This window comes from Podarcis liolepis, assembly GCF_965112155.1.
Source record: "Podarcis liolepis genome assembly, chromosome: 2".
Classification (NCBI taxonomy): domain Eukaryota; kingdom Metazoa; phylum Chordata; class Lepidosauria; order Squamata; family Lacertidae; genus Podarcis; species Podarcis liolepis.
Genome location: NC_139555.1, coordinates 48,625,589 through 48,645,694, shown reverse-complemented (window position 1 = coordinate 48,645,694; position 20,106 = coordinate 48,625,589). Strand labels below are relative to the sequence as shown.

Sequence of the window (20,106 nt, the reverse complement as noted above, 5' to 3'; positions counted from 1 at the left end):
GTGTACAGTATAGAATTGCAGCCTTAGGAATCCTTCCCCCCCCCCTCCTGCAAAATGGAAATGCCCAAAAAGTGTTTATTGAATGTGAATTGATAATCATTTGAAACATGTATCAGTTTGGAGCTGAAAACTGAGTAGAGAACCTTAAGTCCTATATCCACCCCACCCACCCCGTTAGGTTTTCTTCCAATAGTTAGAGGAGGTGCAGTTCATTATTATTTATTTGGAAGCTTTGAGAGGTTTCCAAATTGATGGATAGTAAACATCAATTCACATCAGAAACTTTGATTTCTAAAGTACATTGAGATTTTAAAAGTGAATGTAAAGTGCTTTTAAGAGTATTCTAAGTAGAATTCCACTGGCTTTGATCTAAATTTGGTCATACTTTAAATAAATCCTTTGAAATTTATGATATTTCAGTTAGTAATGGCTAATTTAAGTGTCATTGATTTCACTAGGTCTGTTGAAAGTGAAAGTGTTGATCCAGCCCAATCCACATTATGAAAATCCCAATCCGTTTTATTATGAAAGGTTCTGTTACTTAATGTATGGCAGGGATAGGAAAACTGTGGCATTCTAAATGTTGTTGGACTACAGCGCCCCTTCTCTCTGACCATTAGCCAAGCTGTTTGTGGCTGATGAGCATTGGAATCCAACCACAGCTGGAGAGCTATAGGTTCCCATCCCTGAATATGAAATAGGAAAATCAAAGTTTACAAACAGTTTTTCTTCAGTGTCACATTATAATCCATATGCAATATCCTCCTTTGGAAAAGGGTGCAAGAGTTTATTTTTGAAATGTAGAAAAGTGTATTGAATGTGTCTGCCAACTTTAATTCGTTTGTCTGAATCTTCAAGGATGTTGTGACACTAAATTGTGCATTTCATGTTTCCTGCATCCCTTGAAAATGAATTGAGGTTCATATTTGAAATGAAGAAAGTTATCCTGAAAGTCTACACCAGCAATCATTTCAGTGTTATCCAGTAGACATACTGCACTATATTCAAGCCAAGAGGGATAATGCAGTAATTTTCTTCAACTTTAAGACTGTTGGATGCAATTTTCAGAATAAAATTCTATGCTTCATGTTTTAACCTACACGCACACACACACATGTTCTCACATTGAAAATATTATGATGGAGTTTAGCTGGGGTTTTAAGTTGAAGTTTTGCCTTGAATGTGTTTACCAAACTTCATCCTGTTGTCTCAGTGCTCCAAGAGTGTAACTGCATTACAAACAAATGGGGAGGAATTGAACATCACACTAAGGCTGTCAGGGCAAGCATTTCAGTTCGCCGAATGGAACAATCCCTCTTCTCCTTACCTTGTGCACTGTTCTGGCCTCCCGAGCCAATTTCAATAGAGTCAGGGAAGCACTGTTATACAAGCAGAAACCAGTGCAGAGGGCTTCTGCTAATGGGAATCATTAGTTGAATCCCACTGTTGGAATTCAAGCAGGCTAACCCAGGTTAACCCAAAAGACTTGGTCTTCATTTGGTCAATAGGATCATTTTTTAAATGTTGTTTTCTTAGTTACTGAAACAAATCAGAAGTTGAGTTCTCAAGAGGAATGCTTCTTTTAGGAGCCAGTGTATAACTGTGGCAGCATTTATCTAGTGGGAGCAAATCCAAATTATTACCGGTAAATCTGCCTATACAAGCGATAAAATCAGATCAGACTGTCCTGTAGTTTAATTAATGGCTTCAAAAGTCAATTCTCCTCTTCCCAAGCAGCCATCTTCCTCCAATTTAAATTATTATTTTTAGAAGTCAAGATCCAATATCTGATGCAAAGTTGAACATTCACAGTTTTGGTTCTGAGAGGATTATTTAATGATTTTTTAGAGTAGAAAACTCCACACAGCATATGAAAAGGAATTTCAGTTTGAACAATGTTAAACTAACTCCCCTTTTCAAGTGGTTTGGATCTTAACCTAGATAATGTAATATTGTCATCATATACAGCACCATTGAAGTACATGGTGCTTTGCAGTTCCTTAAGCAAAAATCTGTAAGCTCTTGATGCGCTTAGAATTTGAGAGTTGAGAAAATAACAAATGGTAGAAGAGTGAGACATAGTATGAGATGTAGAAGTTGCAGGATTTGCTATCAAAGGCTGAAATGTGGTTGGGACACTTAACATCTCTTTGAGAAAGGCCATAATGACTGCTTCTCCTCCCTTCTCATATTTACTCTTCCCCACTGGGCAGTGGAGAACAACAGATGGTTATCAGTCAAGAGTAACTAGGGAAACCAATAAAACCTTCAGCAATTGCTATGGAGATGGTCTTTTATGTGTTTGGTATGCAGTGTTCATTACATCAGCAATTGAGCAAAATGAAACAAGGATGTTGTAAAAATCCTGAAACTGAAAAGTGGGGAAGGGAATGAGGGAGATTTAAGATTTTAATATGATCATTAAATTCGGATCTGTATTTTTCATAATATTTACTTCCAATATATCTCAAGACCATTCTCAGTCTAAAGAAATAGCAAATTTTCAAGCCATACAAATTAAAATAAATGTGAGTGTGCACATACATACACATATGTGTGCATGCAGGCATTCTTGCAAAGTTGGTAAGAGCCTGTTAGATCTTTGCAGTAGCCTGCAGCTAAGGCATAGTTCTGGTCAATGTAGGTGAGTGTCAAGTGATCCTTCCCAAACTAGGAAGGAGTTGGAAACTTTTGTGATACCTACAGTACTCATTTTATAACATTTATTTCATTAATATAATTTATATTTGGCATTATATTTGGCATCAATTTCTTAGAATGCTTAGTGCATTTAACATATATTTTATTGTTGTAATCATTACAAAAAAAAACCCTCTTTAAGATAGGTTGGTAGTATTATTACCATGTTATAGTTGTGGGGAAAGTGTCAGAGAAAGCTGCCTGCCTAAAGCCATCTAGTGAGTACATGGCAGAATCAAAATTCAAATTCTTATTTCTTTAGTACTATGGTTCATAGTAATCTGCCTTATACTGAGTCAGATGATTGGTTCATCTAGCTCAGTATTATTTACACTCACAGTATTGTTTTCACTCAGCAGGGGTCTCCCCCAACCAGGCCACACACTGAAACGGGCATATTTTATTTACAAAGCATGTGCTCTACCTCTAAGCCAAAGCTCTCCCCTTGAATTTTGTTTGAATTTTGTTTAAATTGCAGGGAAGTAATTAACTTTCATTTTAATAATGTGTAGAATATGCAGGCTGTAAATATGTAATTGCTGCAATTTAAAATTTCTTCACCTTCAGCAATTGAGATCCTTAGCAAGAAAAGCATTTGAAATAAAGTTCAGCACCTAAGAAAGTCTAATTCCATATGATAACTTCAGAAGAAAGAAATTGTGGGTGTTTTGTTTCCATTAACCAGTTTTTGAAAGTGGGAAGAGTCCCATTTAACTGGGGGCCTTAGATATGACCAGTCTTTGGCCTTCTTCTCTCAAAAACAAACACAAAATGTTTTACAATGTAGTTCAAAAAATAAAATTAGCATCACATAAAGTTATATACTTAGATTTGATAATCATATATTTATCATTCTAAAAAGCTGTGAATGTTAAAACCTTTATTGCATATTAGGAATTCTGACTAAACTGATAGAGAACAAGTACCGTATTTTTCCGTGTATAGCAATATTTTTTCCTTAGAAACAATAGGCCAAAATTGTGGGTCATCTTATACATGGATAGCAAAGGGGGGACAGGCGATTGGTGACAGCAGACAGCAAAAGATTGTCAGCGGCGATTGGGCGTGTGATTGGTTGCTGCAGCAAGGTCTGCTGACAATTGGCAAAAAAATCCCAACAACTTTGGGCAATCCCCCCCCCTCCATTTTTTTTGTTGCGGTCTCAAGAAACTGGGGTCATCTTATACATGGGGGCATGTTATACACGGAAAAGTACGGCAATTATTTTCAAGCAACAGTATTTTTTTGTGGGAGGAGGGAGAATCTGCCTTTACTACAATGCCCATGACTGAGACAATGGCTAGTATGTAACTAGTATATGTGGGACCTGCAACACATTTCAGGGTAGAATGGCCCTATTAAGGTTTCCTGCCACCAAGCCATGCTCTCTTTAAGGTGCTCAATTTTATTCTTCCTCCTCCAGTGCAGTTTTCCTGCCACTCTCCCCAGTCAGATTTCTGTGATGACTGAGCATGCTCAGTTTTCAGTGGCTTGCTTTTAGTTATCCCTCTGCCCCTTTTAGCTCCCCCGCAAAAAAGTACCCAAAGCAAATTAGTTTACTTTAGAATTAGCTAACTTTAGAATTCCCCAAGTCTGCAGATTCTGCCCTCTTGTGTTGGCATGATGGTATTTTGATAATGTTCAGTATTCGGATAACTTCACAAAATAGTATATAGTTCACAAAATAGTAATGTAGTAAATATAGTAAAATAGTATATAGTTCACAAAATAGTAATGTAGAGTACTGTAGGGTAGGAAAACAACTAAACTGAATGGGTAGAATTGCAGTCAATATGGAAATCTTACCTGTTCTGCTTTCTATGCTTCTGTTCTTTAAATTCCCCTTGCAGATCAGAATATGGCAGGCATCCCCTAGATTAGAACCATAGCTTTCTCTCCAGCGCTTCTAAATCTGGTTTCAGGATAATATAAGCTTCAAGGTTTTTTGTTTTAAAAGTTACAATATTTAACTTAAAATATATTGTAATGGATTCTTTAAGGTGTATCAATGCAGTTATTGCATCCTTACTAGGAAGAAGGCAAAATCCAACTGCATTCTAATTCACACATTTAATAGTTATGTTGTCATTTATATAAAACTGGGGAAAGTGTGTTTTGAATATTTTGTAAGTTCAGTGAACTTTCCACTGCTGACAAAAATCTGCTACATCATTCTGAATGGATATTGCATTTAGATGAAACAACACAGAAATATAACAGAGAAATAAGAAATATTTGCACTTAACATATTAGTCACATTGGTTATGATAATCTTACTAGCACTACAAGTGCAACAAAGTATAGAAGAAGCAGGAATAAAGTATATTCTGTTCTAGGATCCATAGAATTTATTGAAAGATTACAATTCTAATTACACACAAACAAACATGTTGTATTATGATTGTGTTTGATATGAGGGTTTCCCCCTTTTCATTTATTTTATATGAATAGAATGATTTGAATTGATTTCCTGCAAAGTTTACAATTTCAGAGATTTGTAAATGTTTTTTCATGCAATTTATATGGGAAAAAGCCTGTTGAAAAGTAACACAAGAAATGTCCTGTGGCAAAAGGAATAATGATCTATTGCTTTAGATATTTAAATGAAGCTTATTCAAGGGCTTTTGTTGGCTGCTAAACATTTATAACTTGCTATACAGGGCTCTAGAACATGGGTGGGCAAACTAAGGCCTGGGGCCCGGATCCAGCCCATTCGCCTTCTAAATCCAGCCCGTGGACAGTCCAGTATTTACATGAGTATAATGTGTCCTTTTATTTAAAATGCATCTCTGGGTTATTTGTGGGGCATAGGAATTTGTTCATTCCCCCTCCCCCAAAAAATAATCTGGCCCCCCACGTCTGAGGGACAGTGTACCGGCCCCCTGCTGAAAATGTTTGCTGACCCCTGCTCTAGCACCTCTGACATCCTGTTGCCTGCCTGAATTTTTTTTTGAATTGTTTTTGAGATGATTTTATTGGTTTATCTCTTGCTGTTTTCCTCCCCGGTGCTGTCAGGCAAGAAAGGTCCAGAGGAAGATATTAACTCTTTATTGCCAAAAGTACACCTAGAAGATAGGGGAAGGCATGTCAATCAGCCCTACAAATCTTAGCTACTTCTAAGTGTGCAGCTGATGAGGCAGTTGCAGCAACAGGAAGGCACCACCCCCATTCTCAGCTTATATATCTTCCCCAGCTGAGCTGTGAACAAGCAGTCTAAGACTCGGCCTGCGTTCAACCGGTGTCTGCTCCTCCCTCTTCAGTCCTCTTCTGGTCCTGGGAGACAGCGAAGCAGGAGGTGTGGAGGCAGGAGGAGGAGGAGGAGGAAGTGTGGAAGCCCTAGACTCTACACCAGCCTGACCTCTCTCTCCCTCCTCCAACATCTGTCCTTCACTTTCCAATCCTGCAGCTTAGCCTGCCTCTGACTCTTGCCTCCTGGCTGTTACGGGTTCCTCAGATCATGGATCTCTTCTAAGTCAATCTCCAACCCCACCTTCTCCCAGTGCCCTGTCATCTGTATCCAGCCACCACTCCTCAGTGTCCAGACAGTCCCTGACACTGGGGCTCATTTGGGAAGGAAAGAGAAGATGTGTTAAATAAATACATGAAAGTATGAGAAAAAATTTTTTTAAAGGCTACAATTATAACAAAATAAATGTAATCCATATATAACATTATACTTAGAATATCCATCAAAACTGAATCCCTTGTATGATGTTGATAGCAGTAGGGAATATAAGAAGTCTTCTTTTTTGCTGAAATGTGTCTATTGAATTCTGTCCCACAGTTGTTTGTATAACCTTATTTTGTAAGTCCCAGATTTTCCTCTTCCGTTGGTTGTTGAAGGTATAATTATTTTAATTAAGCAACAGTCCCACCAAATATGGAAAAATGTACCTTTAACTTTTCTAAGCCTCCAGCCGATATCTGATGCTGTTCCTTTAATTAATTAATTTAGAGTATAATACTATTTTGTGTTATTTTTATAAAAAATACTGTTTGAGGTTTACTTTAATTAAGTTTATTACCTTCTGTTTGTATGCACAGCCACATTTTTCATCAGAAATCTCCGCAATGAATTCCTTCTCCCAATTTTTTTTAACCGGTTAGATATGTCTGTGCATTCCTCTTGTCCTTTAAATTCTGAAACATGGGCTTACATAAATCCTGAACTGTTGCAGATTTAGGCTGTATCTAGAACAGTGACTGCTTTCTCTAAAGAAACTTCATAAGAGTCTGGGTTCAGGCAGGCACCAACACAAATGATTTTTGGAAACTATTATAAACATATTTATGCTCCCAGGCCTTTGCTGGTGTTTAATTCCAGTAGATTGTTATGTTTTTAACTGAACCCTGGGATATTAGCTGCAGTGTGTGTGTGTGTGTGATTTTTGTGTTGATGAATTATTCCTAAAATCTGATGTACGCTGAAGACTGATGTGAAAGGAAGTATAAAAATGTTTGAGAAATACTTTAGTGCACAATTTATATATGTGTTATATAAGAGCTTTTCTTGTACCATGTTCAGTAGCAAGAGAGACTTTGTCTGAACATAGGAGCTGTTCTGAAAGTCTGTTGAAAGTGCAGAAGAGCATAGGAGGATACTTTGTACTGAGTCATTCTACTGATCCATCAAGCTTGGCTTTTTGGCACAAACTAGCAGTAACTCTCCAGGGTTTCAGGCAGGATGTTTCACATCATACCTGGAGATGACAGGGGTTGTACTGAACTGGGGACCTTCTGCATGCAAAAGTAGATAACCTTCCACTCTCCATCCCCAAATACCTCAGGTGCAGAGCTTTCCACTTTGGTCGTACTCCTCCCATGCATGTACACAAAGAGATTGTGTAAAAAGTGTTCAAATCTCTCAGCAGTTGCATAATACAGCCTAAGGCTTATAGTTAGTGCTGGCTGCACCTAAGAAAAGCTGGATGGAAAGACTTCAGAATGCGAGTATAGCACTCATATAAAACAAACACAGTTTGTCTAGGTGCATGTTAGGCTAGTACATTAGATTTCTCCTAAAATATTAATAGACTTAAACGGGATCATTTCAAGTGCAGAACCTGAAATGGCAGTGGAGGGCAAAAGGCGGGGGGGGACTACCCAAATCAACCTGCTTTCATCTCCCGCTGTTCCTGGCTCTTCCCTGAGGCTACCTGCAAGTTAAGAATATAAAAATATCTCTACTGTATCAGATGAGGGATCTATCTGGTCCAGCATTGTTTCTAATAGTGTCCCGCTCTTATTATGTCTAACTGATTTTGTAAAAATAATCATAACTTTAAAAAAGCTGAATGAAACCGAATAGTCAGTCACATACCTCTGGGAAGGCTACATAAAAGAAGACAGCCTTTCCCCCTGTTGTTTGTGCTCTCTGTATGTAAAATAGTGGGAGAGCACATAGAGCTTTCTTTTCTCAGAGAACCTTGCAGATGCTAAGTGACTGCTTTAATATATTTTACTTAAAGTGTGTCAAGGGAAGGACGGATTTAGGTTTAACGCTTCATGCCTATTTTATCCCACTCATCAAAAGGTGCACTAGAAGTTGAGGAACTTAATATCTAAGGCTGTTGAATTCCATCCTGTCGTCAGTTACTGCCTAGGGATGGGGCAGAAATTTTATTCCATTCCAATTAAAGGTGAATTTACCTATTTTGTACTTTCTTAAACAATATTCAAACCCATATTATCTTTCAAAATTTGTGCATTTTTGGATTTTGCAACACATTTCTACAGCCAAGTAATGCATATACAAGGGTAGGGGGTGTATAAAATACACGTTATGGAAAATAGCATACAACAGCAATTTAATGGAAAGAATGCATATCTCAGGCAAAACTGCACACAAAGATGTGCATATTAGGAGAAATTCACAATGAAATGCTGCTGAATTTTCATGTAGCCCTTAAATGAAGTGTAAACCGATGTGGAAAACTGAACTTAAGAGCTGAAAAATGAGAAACTTGAGAGAAGCCAAAATTGACAAATTTGCCAATCCCCAGCTGCAAATGCTTCAGCTATCCTTATTTACTAGAAACAGCTCCTGTTTTTTTGAATACATTTTTATTGAAATTCATAGGCGAGGGGAGAATCTGTAGTCTAGTGCCTATTTAAATTATTACTAGCATGCACCCACATGTATTAGAATTCTTCAGATTTACCCAGTGTACCTAAAAAGCTAAATATCTGAAACTGTAAAGCTATACTTGTCTGCTCCAAAGTAAATTCCATTCAGATCAATGAGACTTACTGCTAAGTAAATGTTCATATGACAGTAGCATGAGAGTCAGTGCTTGGAAGAGGCAGATGTGACCCTGTGCAGTTCTGCTTCCTACATACACCTGATTATGTTGCTGAATGTGTTTGAATTGCAACTGTTCGATAAGTTGCATCTAACTCCATTGTGAAATGAAAAAACGCAACATTCCAGTTCACAGTGTGTTTGTTTGTACTTCTAGAATAATTTGCTTTTTTTAAAAAAAAAAAAAGACAAATGTGCCAATAAAAGAGTAAACAGTGTTAAATCTAAAAAGGAAAAGGAAAGTGTTATGGGCAGTGTGCTGATGCACACATCACATCTAAATCCAGAGCAGAATAGGCTGTTTTGTGTTGTATGTTTTTATTATTATGTTCCATAAAATATTTTCTTGATGTTGTACACCACCTTGGGATTTTTTGATAAAGGGGGGCGGTATATAAATAGAATTAACAAGAACAACAATTGCAGAGTACATTAATACAAATATAATCAGCAAGGCAGAGAAGAGCCACCAGCAATGTGTTGTGGGAAGGGGGGAGTGAGAGAGACGGTGGAAGAAGCAGCTCAGGCCTTGACCCTTGAGTCAAAAGTAGAGCTGTGTTATATGTGTGTCTGTATTTTCAATATTTTATAGCAAAGAGAATATATAACAAACACCAACATTCTAAAAATGGTGGAAAGGACTTTAATTTATCATTTTAAAAGTTTACGGATAAAGACCAAGGTTTGTATCTGGCTATGTACCTTCACTTATGAAAGGTTCTTTGCGGGGGGGGGGGGGGCTTCTGTGAGAAGAAAAGAAAAGGAGGGGTTTTGTTTTTTGCCTGTACTCTCATGTGATGCTCCAGAGAGTTCCCCAACCCACTAGACAAGGTTTGGGGTGGGGACACAGGAGGCTGAAGAAGGAAGGAGAAGTGAAAAATGCTTTGCCTTCTTTCCCTTCACAGAAGTGCCCTCTAGATCAAGGATCCTTCCATGATTGAAGATGCACAGTGTGCTACAACCCCAACGATCTACAAAAGGATTTTCAGTTAATTGTTTTGTAGCCATGTACACTATGTTAATGTGTAATGCCGTCTCATGCTACAAAAAGCCAATCTGGCAAGGGTGGAGAAATTGCCTTCTTCCAACAGTTAGCTGATTCATTACTAATTCCAAATCCTTTGTACTGACAATATATGTTTAAGAGTTTGTGTGTGTGTGAGTGTGTATTACTATTATTATTATTATTTTCTGTGGTTGCTATGACCATGGTAGTCAAAACAACAATAAATGAAACATGAGCAATATTGTTTAGGTATCTTAATTAACAATTACAAAAGTTTTGAAGGTGTTTTTATACCTATCCAGTATCCCCTAATATCCCCTTTTTTAAAAAAAGGTCAGCCAAGTATCTGTACATCTCCAACAATCATCAGTATTCAGTCAGTGAATGTGTTTTAGCCTAAAACAGTTTAAGTATAAGTTAGTCTTTGTTTTCTCCTGTGAAATGTTGAGAGATTTCAGTTATGACTTGAGTGGGATTTAAGTATATTCTATTATTTTGCAAACTATGAAGTCAAAGCCTATTTATTAACGTGGTCTAGGTTCCTTAGGAATTCCAACGCTGGCATTGTCGGGACTGGGGGCTTGCTGGAGACATTTCGGGAAGCAGCTTGGATCGGAAGGATTTAAAACCCTTCCAGTCCCATGGCATGACCCCAAGTGGCAGGAAATTTAGACACACTTCTTAGCATGTCTAAATCTTTCCCGCCTCAAAAGCACGAACAACTTATAAAAAACCACACACACAGCAGCAACAAAAATCGGTGAAGGAATGCGAAAACATTCCTTCACACTTTCTTCTGTCCTACCAGCTTCAACCTGGCGGACCATAGAAGTGAATAGAACCAGCCTCATATGTCCAGACATACACAAATGGGCACACATTTTAGGATCGCAAGCTTAAAAACAAATTTCATGTTAGAAAAAATATCCTTACCTAATTCGCTATCTTTGTTAACAAAATCTAATTTGTACTTGATTTTTCTTCTTCTTTGTTTTGAAATCCTGACAAAGTATAAAGGTTTGCTCAGACTCGCTGTAAGTAGCAAAATACACCACAGCTGTGCTGTATGCTACTAGAGAAATAATTCTGGAACGGTGATCTTTATAAAGCCAAAACAACACCACGCATGCATATGAAAGAAGTATCAGCAGGCTTGGAGGAGCAGCAAGATTTGTAGATGTATCCAAAAAAACCTTAGAAAAGTACAAAGCTCAGCATAATAATTTTGTGTGTGTGTGTGTGTGTGTGTAGCCTAGTCCAGAAATATGAACAGATGTAGCTGTGCCTGGGCCAAGTCTATCCTCAACCCCTGTGTGCAAACATTTTTTGTGTCAGTGAACGACATTCTATATTGAATTGGGCAAAGATCTGTATTGAATTGGTAGTGTGGAAACACCTGCTGAGATTTTATAATCAGCGATATAAACTGAGATCTTGAAATCAGCATAATAAGCCATTTTCTTCTTTGCATCTTTCTGTTATTTGATAACCCCTGCATTTACCCAGCATATTCTAAAGTGCCTAAGGAAAAGAATTCACTCCTGGTGTATGTATTTTTACATTTAATTCCTTGATTAGATCTGTCTTGCTTGATATACTTGTAGTGATTCTGTGTTTGGTGGTCAGAAATGTTTCAATAGACAGGCCTACCAGATGGGGCCAGTAACAATGCAGAAAAAACATTGAACCACCACAGACATTTGGTGCTTGGAATAATAAAAAGACTATAAAATTAGATTAGTTGAGTCTAATTTGGAATTGGTATATTCCCCATACACCCTTGAAGCTCTTGGGCAGATAAAGCCTTGAGATTTAGTACTGTCAGGACGGAGGACTACAACTTCCAGTAAAAGGGGGAAAACAGCCTTCTGTGAGGTCACTGGGGGCAGCATGGTGACCTCCAATGATTTACAGGCCTTTAGCTTAATGAAATTGTTTCAGTGACATGACGGTAAAAGCTCATAATGGATTGGATGCCCTAATGTAATGAAATTATTCCCTTCTGCCTTAGAGGGGGGGAGCGCAATTAATATTTACTGAGACCTGACAGGCTTCAGTGTGCTGTAGTATGCAGCTCTTTCAGTCAGTGAGAAGAGACAGAGCAGCGTGGCAGACTACAGGCAAGCTTCCTCCTGGTGACAAGCAAAGACTGCAAGGGGGTGGAGGGACACCTTAGTGACAGGGAAGCTTAGAACATGGTGCTCCAAGGCAGCGTGGTTACCAGGCAAGCCTTCATACTTTTCCTTCCTTCCTGCAGGCAACTGGACAACAATCAGATCAGCTGCATTGAAGATGGAGCCTTCCGAGCCCTGCGTGACTTGGAGATTCTGTGAGTTGACTTTCTGATTTATTTGTGTGTGTGTGTGTGCGTGCGTGTGTGTGTGTGAGAGAGAGAGAGCGAGTGAGAGAGTGTGTGCGTGCATGTGTGCGTGCATGCATGCATGCTGCAGTGCCATTATTTCAGTGTTTGCATCTTTTCTTTTTCTCTCGCTCTCTTTTTACTAAAGTGTGTAGCCAGCCAAGAGAAATTTTCTCACTTGCTGACTTGATGTTACTGTTAATTAAACCATAAAAGAAGGCTTTGGTTCTGTGGTCCCTAGAAGCCACACTGGGTTTTGTACCGAGCAGATTGGGTTTAATAGGTTCTAAAGCACATTGTTTTCTGTATACTAACAGCTAGAACCTGTATTTTTATGGTTAGGAGGGTGGCTAACAGGTCTGAGTGGTGTGGTATTTGGAAGCAGTTTACAATTGACCTAGTCAGAGAGAATAATTGTTAAACATACAGAAAGAGCTTTGGCATGAAAACACAATGGCTGAGAGGAAATCCCATTGTGTGGATTGTGACAATCCCATTGTGAGGAATGTGATTTAGTATATGAGCAATGTGAACACCACTAATTTTAAAGATGCATTTAAAAATATATATAACCTCATCAAACTATTTGTTCTGAAGCAGATTACTGGTATTTCTAATAATTACTTAAATTTATAAATTGGGGCCACCTTACCAAAGTCTTTTGCACTCTGTGATTAAGAGTCTCCTTTGTAATGGTTATAATGTGCTCTTACAACATAGTTGTGCTTTGCAAAGAGAGGCTGATCTCAGCCACACATGCAAGCATCATGGAATGTACCCAACATTAATCATATTAAAAGCAGACCCAATAAAATTAATAAACATGCCTAACGTAGGTCCATTAATTTCAGCGGGCATACTCTGAGTAACATTTTGTTGGATACAATCTTATGTCCTTGTGCTTACTCCTTTTTTAAATTACGCTAAATGATTTCGATGTTAGTCACTTACATAGAAGTTTTCAGATGACGTAGAGAAAGTTATTGTCTTAAGTTTTTACTTTGTACCTCAAACCAAGGATGTTCTGAAGATATGTCACATCATTAGTATATCAATGAATGCGCTCAGAACTTGCAGGCTGTGATGGTAAATGGGATTAGGCCTTATTAAGGCTCAAAAAAATAAGTTGTGGTCACCTAGAGGCCACATAGTTTATTTGCAGGGCAGGTGTGTATCTTTACATGTTGCCCTTTTAATTACATTGTGGTCGCATATATACAAGTATCCTATTAACTAAAGTCTAGAGGTGCTCATGGTGAGACAACGCCCTTTTTGCACATCCAGCGGCCCTGCCCATTTCTTAGTCCTGTCATTTGCTGTGAACTAGAATCCATTAATGTCTTTTGGAAATAAGTTTTGGAAACTTGTTTTCTACATGTGGTTCAGGCATTGGAGCGCTGCTATTTAATGAATGAATTTATTCATTCAAGTTCTGATTAGTGATTGGAGGGATGTGTGCCTGCTCAGTGGCAGTCCTCCCAGTGTCATTTTTTTTTAAAAAAAGGATATATTTGTATCTAGTATTGTTGTGATTGCCAATGTGGACGGTAAATAAGGCATTTTGTATTTATTTTATTAACACCCCCCCCAAAAAAAGTAAAAATATATTTTAAAATGTTTCTATTTTTGTCCAACTGTTTATCAGAAAAGTTACTATGGTTCTGTGGAAATACATTAAATGGTAAGATATATTGCCTTTCCCACAAGATCTTCAGTTCTTTAAATGTCCAGTAAGTTTGATTTTAAACGCTCTTTTTTAATTTTTAGAATAGTTAAAGAATCATGAATTATGGTTTTTGCAAGTGACACCAAATGTCAGTCAGAATTAAAATCATCTTAAACTTTCTAGAAAAACATGTGAAATGGTAACATTCAAAATTGTGAATAATTTATGGAGTACTGAACAATTGCCTATATTTATGAGATAGTTAAGTCCCAATGACACTCAAAGCATTTTATAAACAGAATTGGTACTTATCCGCACAGTGTTTTTCTAGGCATGCAACAACTTCTACTGTGGCTCCTATGACTAGAAAATTGTGCTTTCATATTGTGCGAGTAACTTAAGAGTGCTGAACTGTTTGAGTGATTAGCACAACATATCTGCATTAGAATCGGTTGCATAAAAATGTGTCTCGTGGATATTCTTATGCAATTTGAATTTTTTTTCAATGGAATCTTCATGATTATAATTTTACGCCATTTGATTTACAGTATTCAAATTCGCACTAATAAAAGGAAGAGGTTTCCTTCCAATATTTAGGATTATAGAGCAAACTGATTGTCCAAGAATTTAGGTGTAATCCTATAATTGGCATCATTCCTTCATAGTTGGCAAACATCCATTTTTGTCGATGTGATAGAACATATGTAAGACTCTCATATTATTCTCAACAGAAGATAACGCTTGGGCCAGGACAAAATTAACCACAGTAGTGGGCCTTGCAGTAGCTAGCTAAACAGTGGATCAGACTTCCATGTTATTGCTGATCATCATTATGGCAAATAAGTTGTTGTGTCAGCATTTTATGATATCTAGTAATGGTTGGTGTGTTGCCATTTACTTTCCTTGCCATACACACAATATCGAGTCATAGATAAGACTTTCTTCAGTTGCAGTATACTGTACTGTTACAAGAAGTGAATGAAATTTCCACAAGGAATAAGTTGGCTGCCTAAATTGAGTTACCGTATTTATTCTATTGCAGTATTTTATGCAACATAATAATTGTTCAGAGAGAAATCATAGGAACAATATAGTAATTAAAACTAATTATTGTAGATAGTCATAAAGATGGGGAAATTTTTTTACCAAAATACTTTTCGTTTCTAAATTAAAAAGTTTTAGATTGAAAGACACATCTCTACATGGTCAAATCACTTATATTTCTATACAGAAGGGCAATTTTTACAGAGGGCTTTTACTGGAAGGTGGGATGCCAGTCATAGTACATCTATAAGAGTGACCACGTACCTGTGTATGTGCATGTATACATCTTACAGCGCTTCTCTTGCGTATCCCCGTTTAAAACATTTTATATTTCCACTTTGTTGGAATGCCAGATCCTTAATCCTTAATATCATGAATTAACCACTGGTCAATGATCTGTTGGCTGAAATCTGATGGTATTGCACACATTGTCTTCAGTAGAATCAAGGTAAGCTAATGTAATTGGAATAAAATAGCGAATTTGTGATTTCAATTTATTATGACACTTCAACTACACATAATAGCTCAGTAAGCTTTTCCTCAATCTTTTCCTTATTGAAATAGCATGTTTGTAATATGTTACATGCACCATTCTTGATTTGCGATAACATTGTATCAACAATTATCCTAATATTTTCTATTTAATAGAAAATAGTTGTTCATTAGTTGTACCCTGTTCCTTAAAGTATGTGTATTTTAGCTGCTCTGTTATTTTGTCCCTAAAAGCACTACAATCAGCATATACATTGTAGAAATACGCTGCCTCCATTTTCTTTTCACATCCTTGTTGACATTTGAGGTTTGTATCTCAGATATGCATAGCATATACGAACTAGCGTCTGCTTTCAAATGAAATGACGGGATGAAATGAGTCAGAATTCGACTTGTTGCTCCTTAGAACATGCTACCTGTCTATTTGAGATCTTTGCCAGTGCTGACTAGAAAACAGTACTTTGTAACACACACCAATCTGTCAAATTACCTTTTATCTGTAAAGCGAACCTCAGACATGTGACTAAAAATATATGGTACATGCAGTGGTCAGGTTTTTGTCTTTAAATCTCATTCCTAAAAAGACACTTTAGAGAACATGAATTTAAATTGATTTATTTATCAACTTGCCAGTTTGTTGAGATATATACAGTGGTGCCCCGCAAGAAGAATGCCTCGCAAGACAAAAAACTCGCTAGACGAAAGGTTTTTCCGTTCGCAATTTGCCTCGCAAGACGAATTTCCCCTATGGGCTTGCTTCGCAAGACGAAAACGTCTCGCGACTTTTTTTCTTTGACTAAAAACAAAGACATGTTTTGTTTATAAAGTTAATTTATTTTCCCTTAAATTTTCGAACTGCTCTTTACAGTATGTGTGACTTTAAAGAGCAGTTAATAAACTGTTGTTGTACCAAATTTGGCTTTGTTTGGACTTTTTTTGACCATAGGAACGCATTAATTGATTTTCAATGCATTCCTATGGGATTTTGTGCTTCGCAAGACGAAAAATTCGTTAGACAACAAAAATTGCGGAACGAATTAATTTCGTCTTGCGGGGCACCACTGTATTTATTTATACCTAATTAGATGCAATGTTTAAAATCATGACATAATTCTAAGTAATTGAGATGTCACTGCTTAATGAAAATCTATAAATGGCAAGAGGATATGATTTGTTGTTCTGTTATGCCACCAAGTATAATCAGTTTAGGCAATTAGGATTAATTTGAATTGTGCAAGTTGCTTTCCTAACTATATAAGCACCATATAAGCAGAATATTTAATGAAGACCCTGATTTTCTAGTTAATGTGAAAATTCAACTTCTTCTGTCATACAATACCGACACCAGATCCAGAGGCACACAGAACGCCACCACCAATCAACCACACCAGACCCAAACCCAGACCCTCTCCACAGATAAATTACAGACACCATCCAGTAACCAAACCATAGTGGCACCTCCGGATGCTGCACCCCCCTGCAATCCCTACACAGATCTGGCTGGCACAGGGCACAAAACCACAGCTCGCCCCTATACACGAAGCCAAGCCAAAGCACAACTAAGTGCAGTACAGCCATCTTCCCAGAAAAACTCTTCACAAATTCAAGAGGTCAAGACACGAAGGCTTTAGCAACTAATCCACACCCAATGACCCACCTAAGTGGTACTCAGAATATCACTCAAGTAATCACTCAAGATATCCCTCAAGTAATTAAGGAACAAAAGAAGAAAAGAACACTAGCCTGGGAACTTCCCCTCTGCCCAGAACTTTTGAGGCAATACACCACACCCCTCTACAGTATTTATAGGAACTCAAACACTGAGATCCCGCTCTGTTCCAGTAACAAGAAGCCGAAAGCACCAGCCTGAAGATGACGAGTGAGACCTCGTCGAAACGTCGCCTAGACACCCCAACTTTTACACGGGAAGACACCCGAGGACACCAAAACCTGCATTCCTGTACCCGTGAAAATCTACGAAAACATATATATATATATATATACACACACACACACACACACACACACACACACACACACACACACACACATATCTCCTCAGTTTAGATATAGAGTAGAATGCAGTAGGTGCCTTGCATTTACAAAAGGAGAGGGTTGGTCCAGTGAATGTTCTGCTAATGGAAGAAGCGGATTCAATTTTCACAAATTTTTCCTTGCCCCTGCAGCCTTTCATTCCATCTTCCACCGTTTTGAATAGTCTCCCAAATCTCTGGAGCTGCCTTGGGAGAGGCGATACTCGGGGCTGCAGGGTGGGAAGGAGGAAATTGGTGGAAAATGTCTCACCATATTAGCGGATGCATCCACTGGACAAAAAGCCCTTCCTTTGGTGCAAGGGCACCGTTTAGATCCCACCAATAAAACAATTCCTTGTTTAAATCTGGTATGGTTAGTGTGGAAGATCAGAATGAATTTACATTATAATTATGTCACTAGCAGCGGTAATGTACTGGTTTTTTTTATCCTACAACTGAGAAACCAACAATTTGTTACAGCTATTATTTTTGTAATTTGGTCAGTTAGAGAACTGATATTGTCTCATTTAAAATCAGATGTAATAGGAGAAAAATCAGATTGTCCCTTCCTTGCCTCATTTATTTTGATGTTTGGAAGATCAAAATACACACTGATTGACTGATTATTTTGATCCAACATGCAGAAAGATTTCTAGGGAAATGACTAGTTCCACCTATCTTCACCTCACTAGCAATCTGGATGGACTCCAGCAGAAAGCAGTATTGGAACATCCACTAATTTTCCTTATCAGTTGCTGTCCCATTGTAGGAAAGGAGCAACGTGCTAGAAAAATATAGCACTAGCAGTTTCAATTTCCTTTTTTGGAATCAGATTAGACATATGAGAAGCCATGTTGAAGTCATTTAGATCTGTGCTTTTTAGGACATCATTTCAGGAAAAAGCAACCCCTAATGTGCACTGAATAGAAACCTGTTATGGGAGATTGTCCACCTCTTCCCATGTATCTGCCTACAAGAAACCAGCAATGCTGTCTTGGAGCTAAAAAGAAATGGATTTTAATTGTGTTTAGTAAGATACAGCTCTCTTACAGAGCATATGGAGATACTTGAGACAATCTCCTGACTGTTACGTATGCTGGAAGTATGAGAGTAAAAACAACAGTGGCCAGATGGCATCAAGGTGACAGGTTTTATATCATCTACCAGCAGTAAGAGAACAAGACAACAGAGACTGTATTTAATAGACTAAATTTATTTCCTTGAAAAGTCCCTGATGGCTGTAAAGGTAGTAGGGAAGGGTTTGGATATTTGTGTAAGTATCTTGATTAGTTCTCTGTTAGTGCTGTAATAATGCAGTCATACACTGAGTGTCATTCCAAATTATACTGATGAACATTTCAATAAAACAACACTTTCATCCCAAAACACAATCTGTGGTGAAAAGAATTTAGGTTCTCTAGCACATATACATTCTATGGTATATACTATCCTTCCCCTATCTTGTGCCCTCCAGACTACAAATCCCATCCAACCCAGCCAGCCTGGCCAATGTTCAGGGATGATGTGAGTTGCGGTTCAACATATGAAGGGCACCAGCTTGAAGAAGGCTAGTGTATGCTATTACCGGAAATTGTGCTGGCCCTTCCATGTGGAATTCCACTTTTTGTGCTACAGATAATTATATCTGTTGTTTATTCTTTAAATGCAAAGCATACGTACACACACTTTCATTCCCAAATTGCTTTTAATGGCATGTTTCATGCTGTTATTTTTGCTATCCCCTACCACTCTCTGTATAGGGAAGTTTTTAATGTTTAATGTTTTACTATGGTGATTTATTTTGTTGGAAGTATCCCAGAGTGGCTAGGGCACTATGTTATTTATTTGTAGGGGACACAGGTGGCGCTGTGGTCTAAACCACTGAGCCTCTTGGGCTTGCTGATCGGAAGGTCGGCGGTTCGAATCTCTGCAATGGAGTGAGCTCCCATTGCTCTGTCCCAGCTTCTGCCGACCTAGCAGTTTGAAAGCACGCCAGTGCAAGTAGATAAATAGCTAGTGCTGTGGCAGGAAGGTAAACGGTGTTTCCGTGCGCTCTGGTTTTCGTCACGGTGTTCCGTTGCACCAGAAGCAGTTTAGTCATGCTGGCCACATGACCCGGAAAGCTGTCTGTGGACAAACACTGGCTCCCTCGGCCTGAAAGTAAGATGAGTGCCGCAACCCCATAGTCGCCTTTGACTGGACTTAACCGTCCAGGGGTCCTTTACCTATGTTATTTATTTAGGCAGTTAACAAAATTGATATACATACCACTTGACTGGGAACCCCTCTCCCCCCGTAAACCCTATAGGTGGTTTACAACAATATAAAAGGAAAGTTTAAAAATTGTTAGGTGTTGGTAAAGCACCCAAACCTATTAGGAAAAACTTTGTTTTGTGAGGTAGCTGAATTGTTGAGCTGTAAGGACATTCTCCTCCATTCCTTACATTAACATCATAAAGTATGCCCATACTATACTGGTGCCCATACTATATTGGGAATCAGTGG

General features: G+C 38.1%; 1 protein-coding gene across 2 annotated transcripts in view; it reads left to right on the top strand.

The window, feature by feature from the left end:
- The window catches only part of SLIT3 (slit guidance ligand 3), a 411,520-nt gene that overhangs the window by 221,561 nt on the left and 169,853 nt on the right, over positions 1–20,106 (top strand). For both annotated transcript variants that reach the window (XM_083481735.1, XM_083481734.1), the window contains exon 6: positions 12,265–12,336. In XM_083481735.1, coding sequence (XP_083337861.1) covers positions 12,265–12,336 — 72 coding nt within the window. The remainder of the gene's footprint in view (positions 1–12,264; positions 12,337–20,106) is intronic.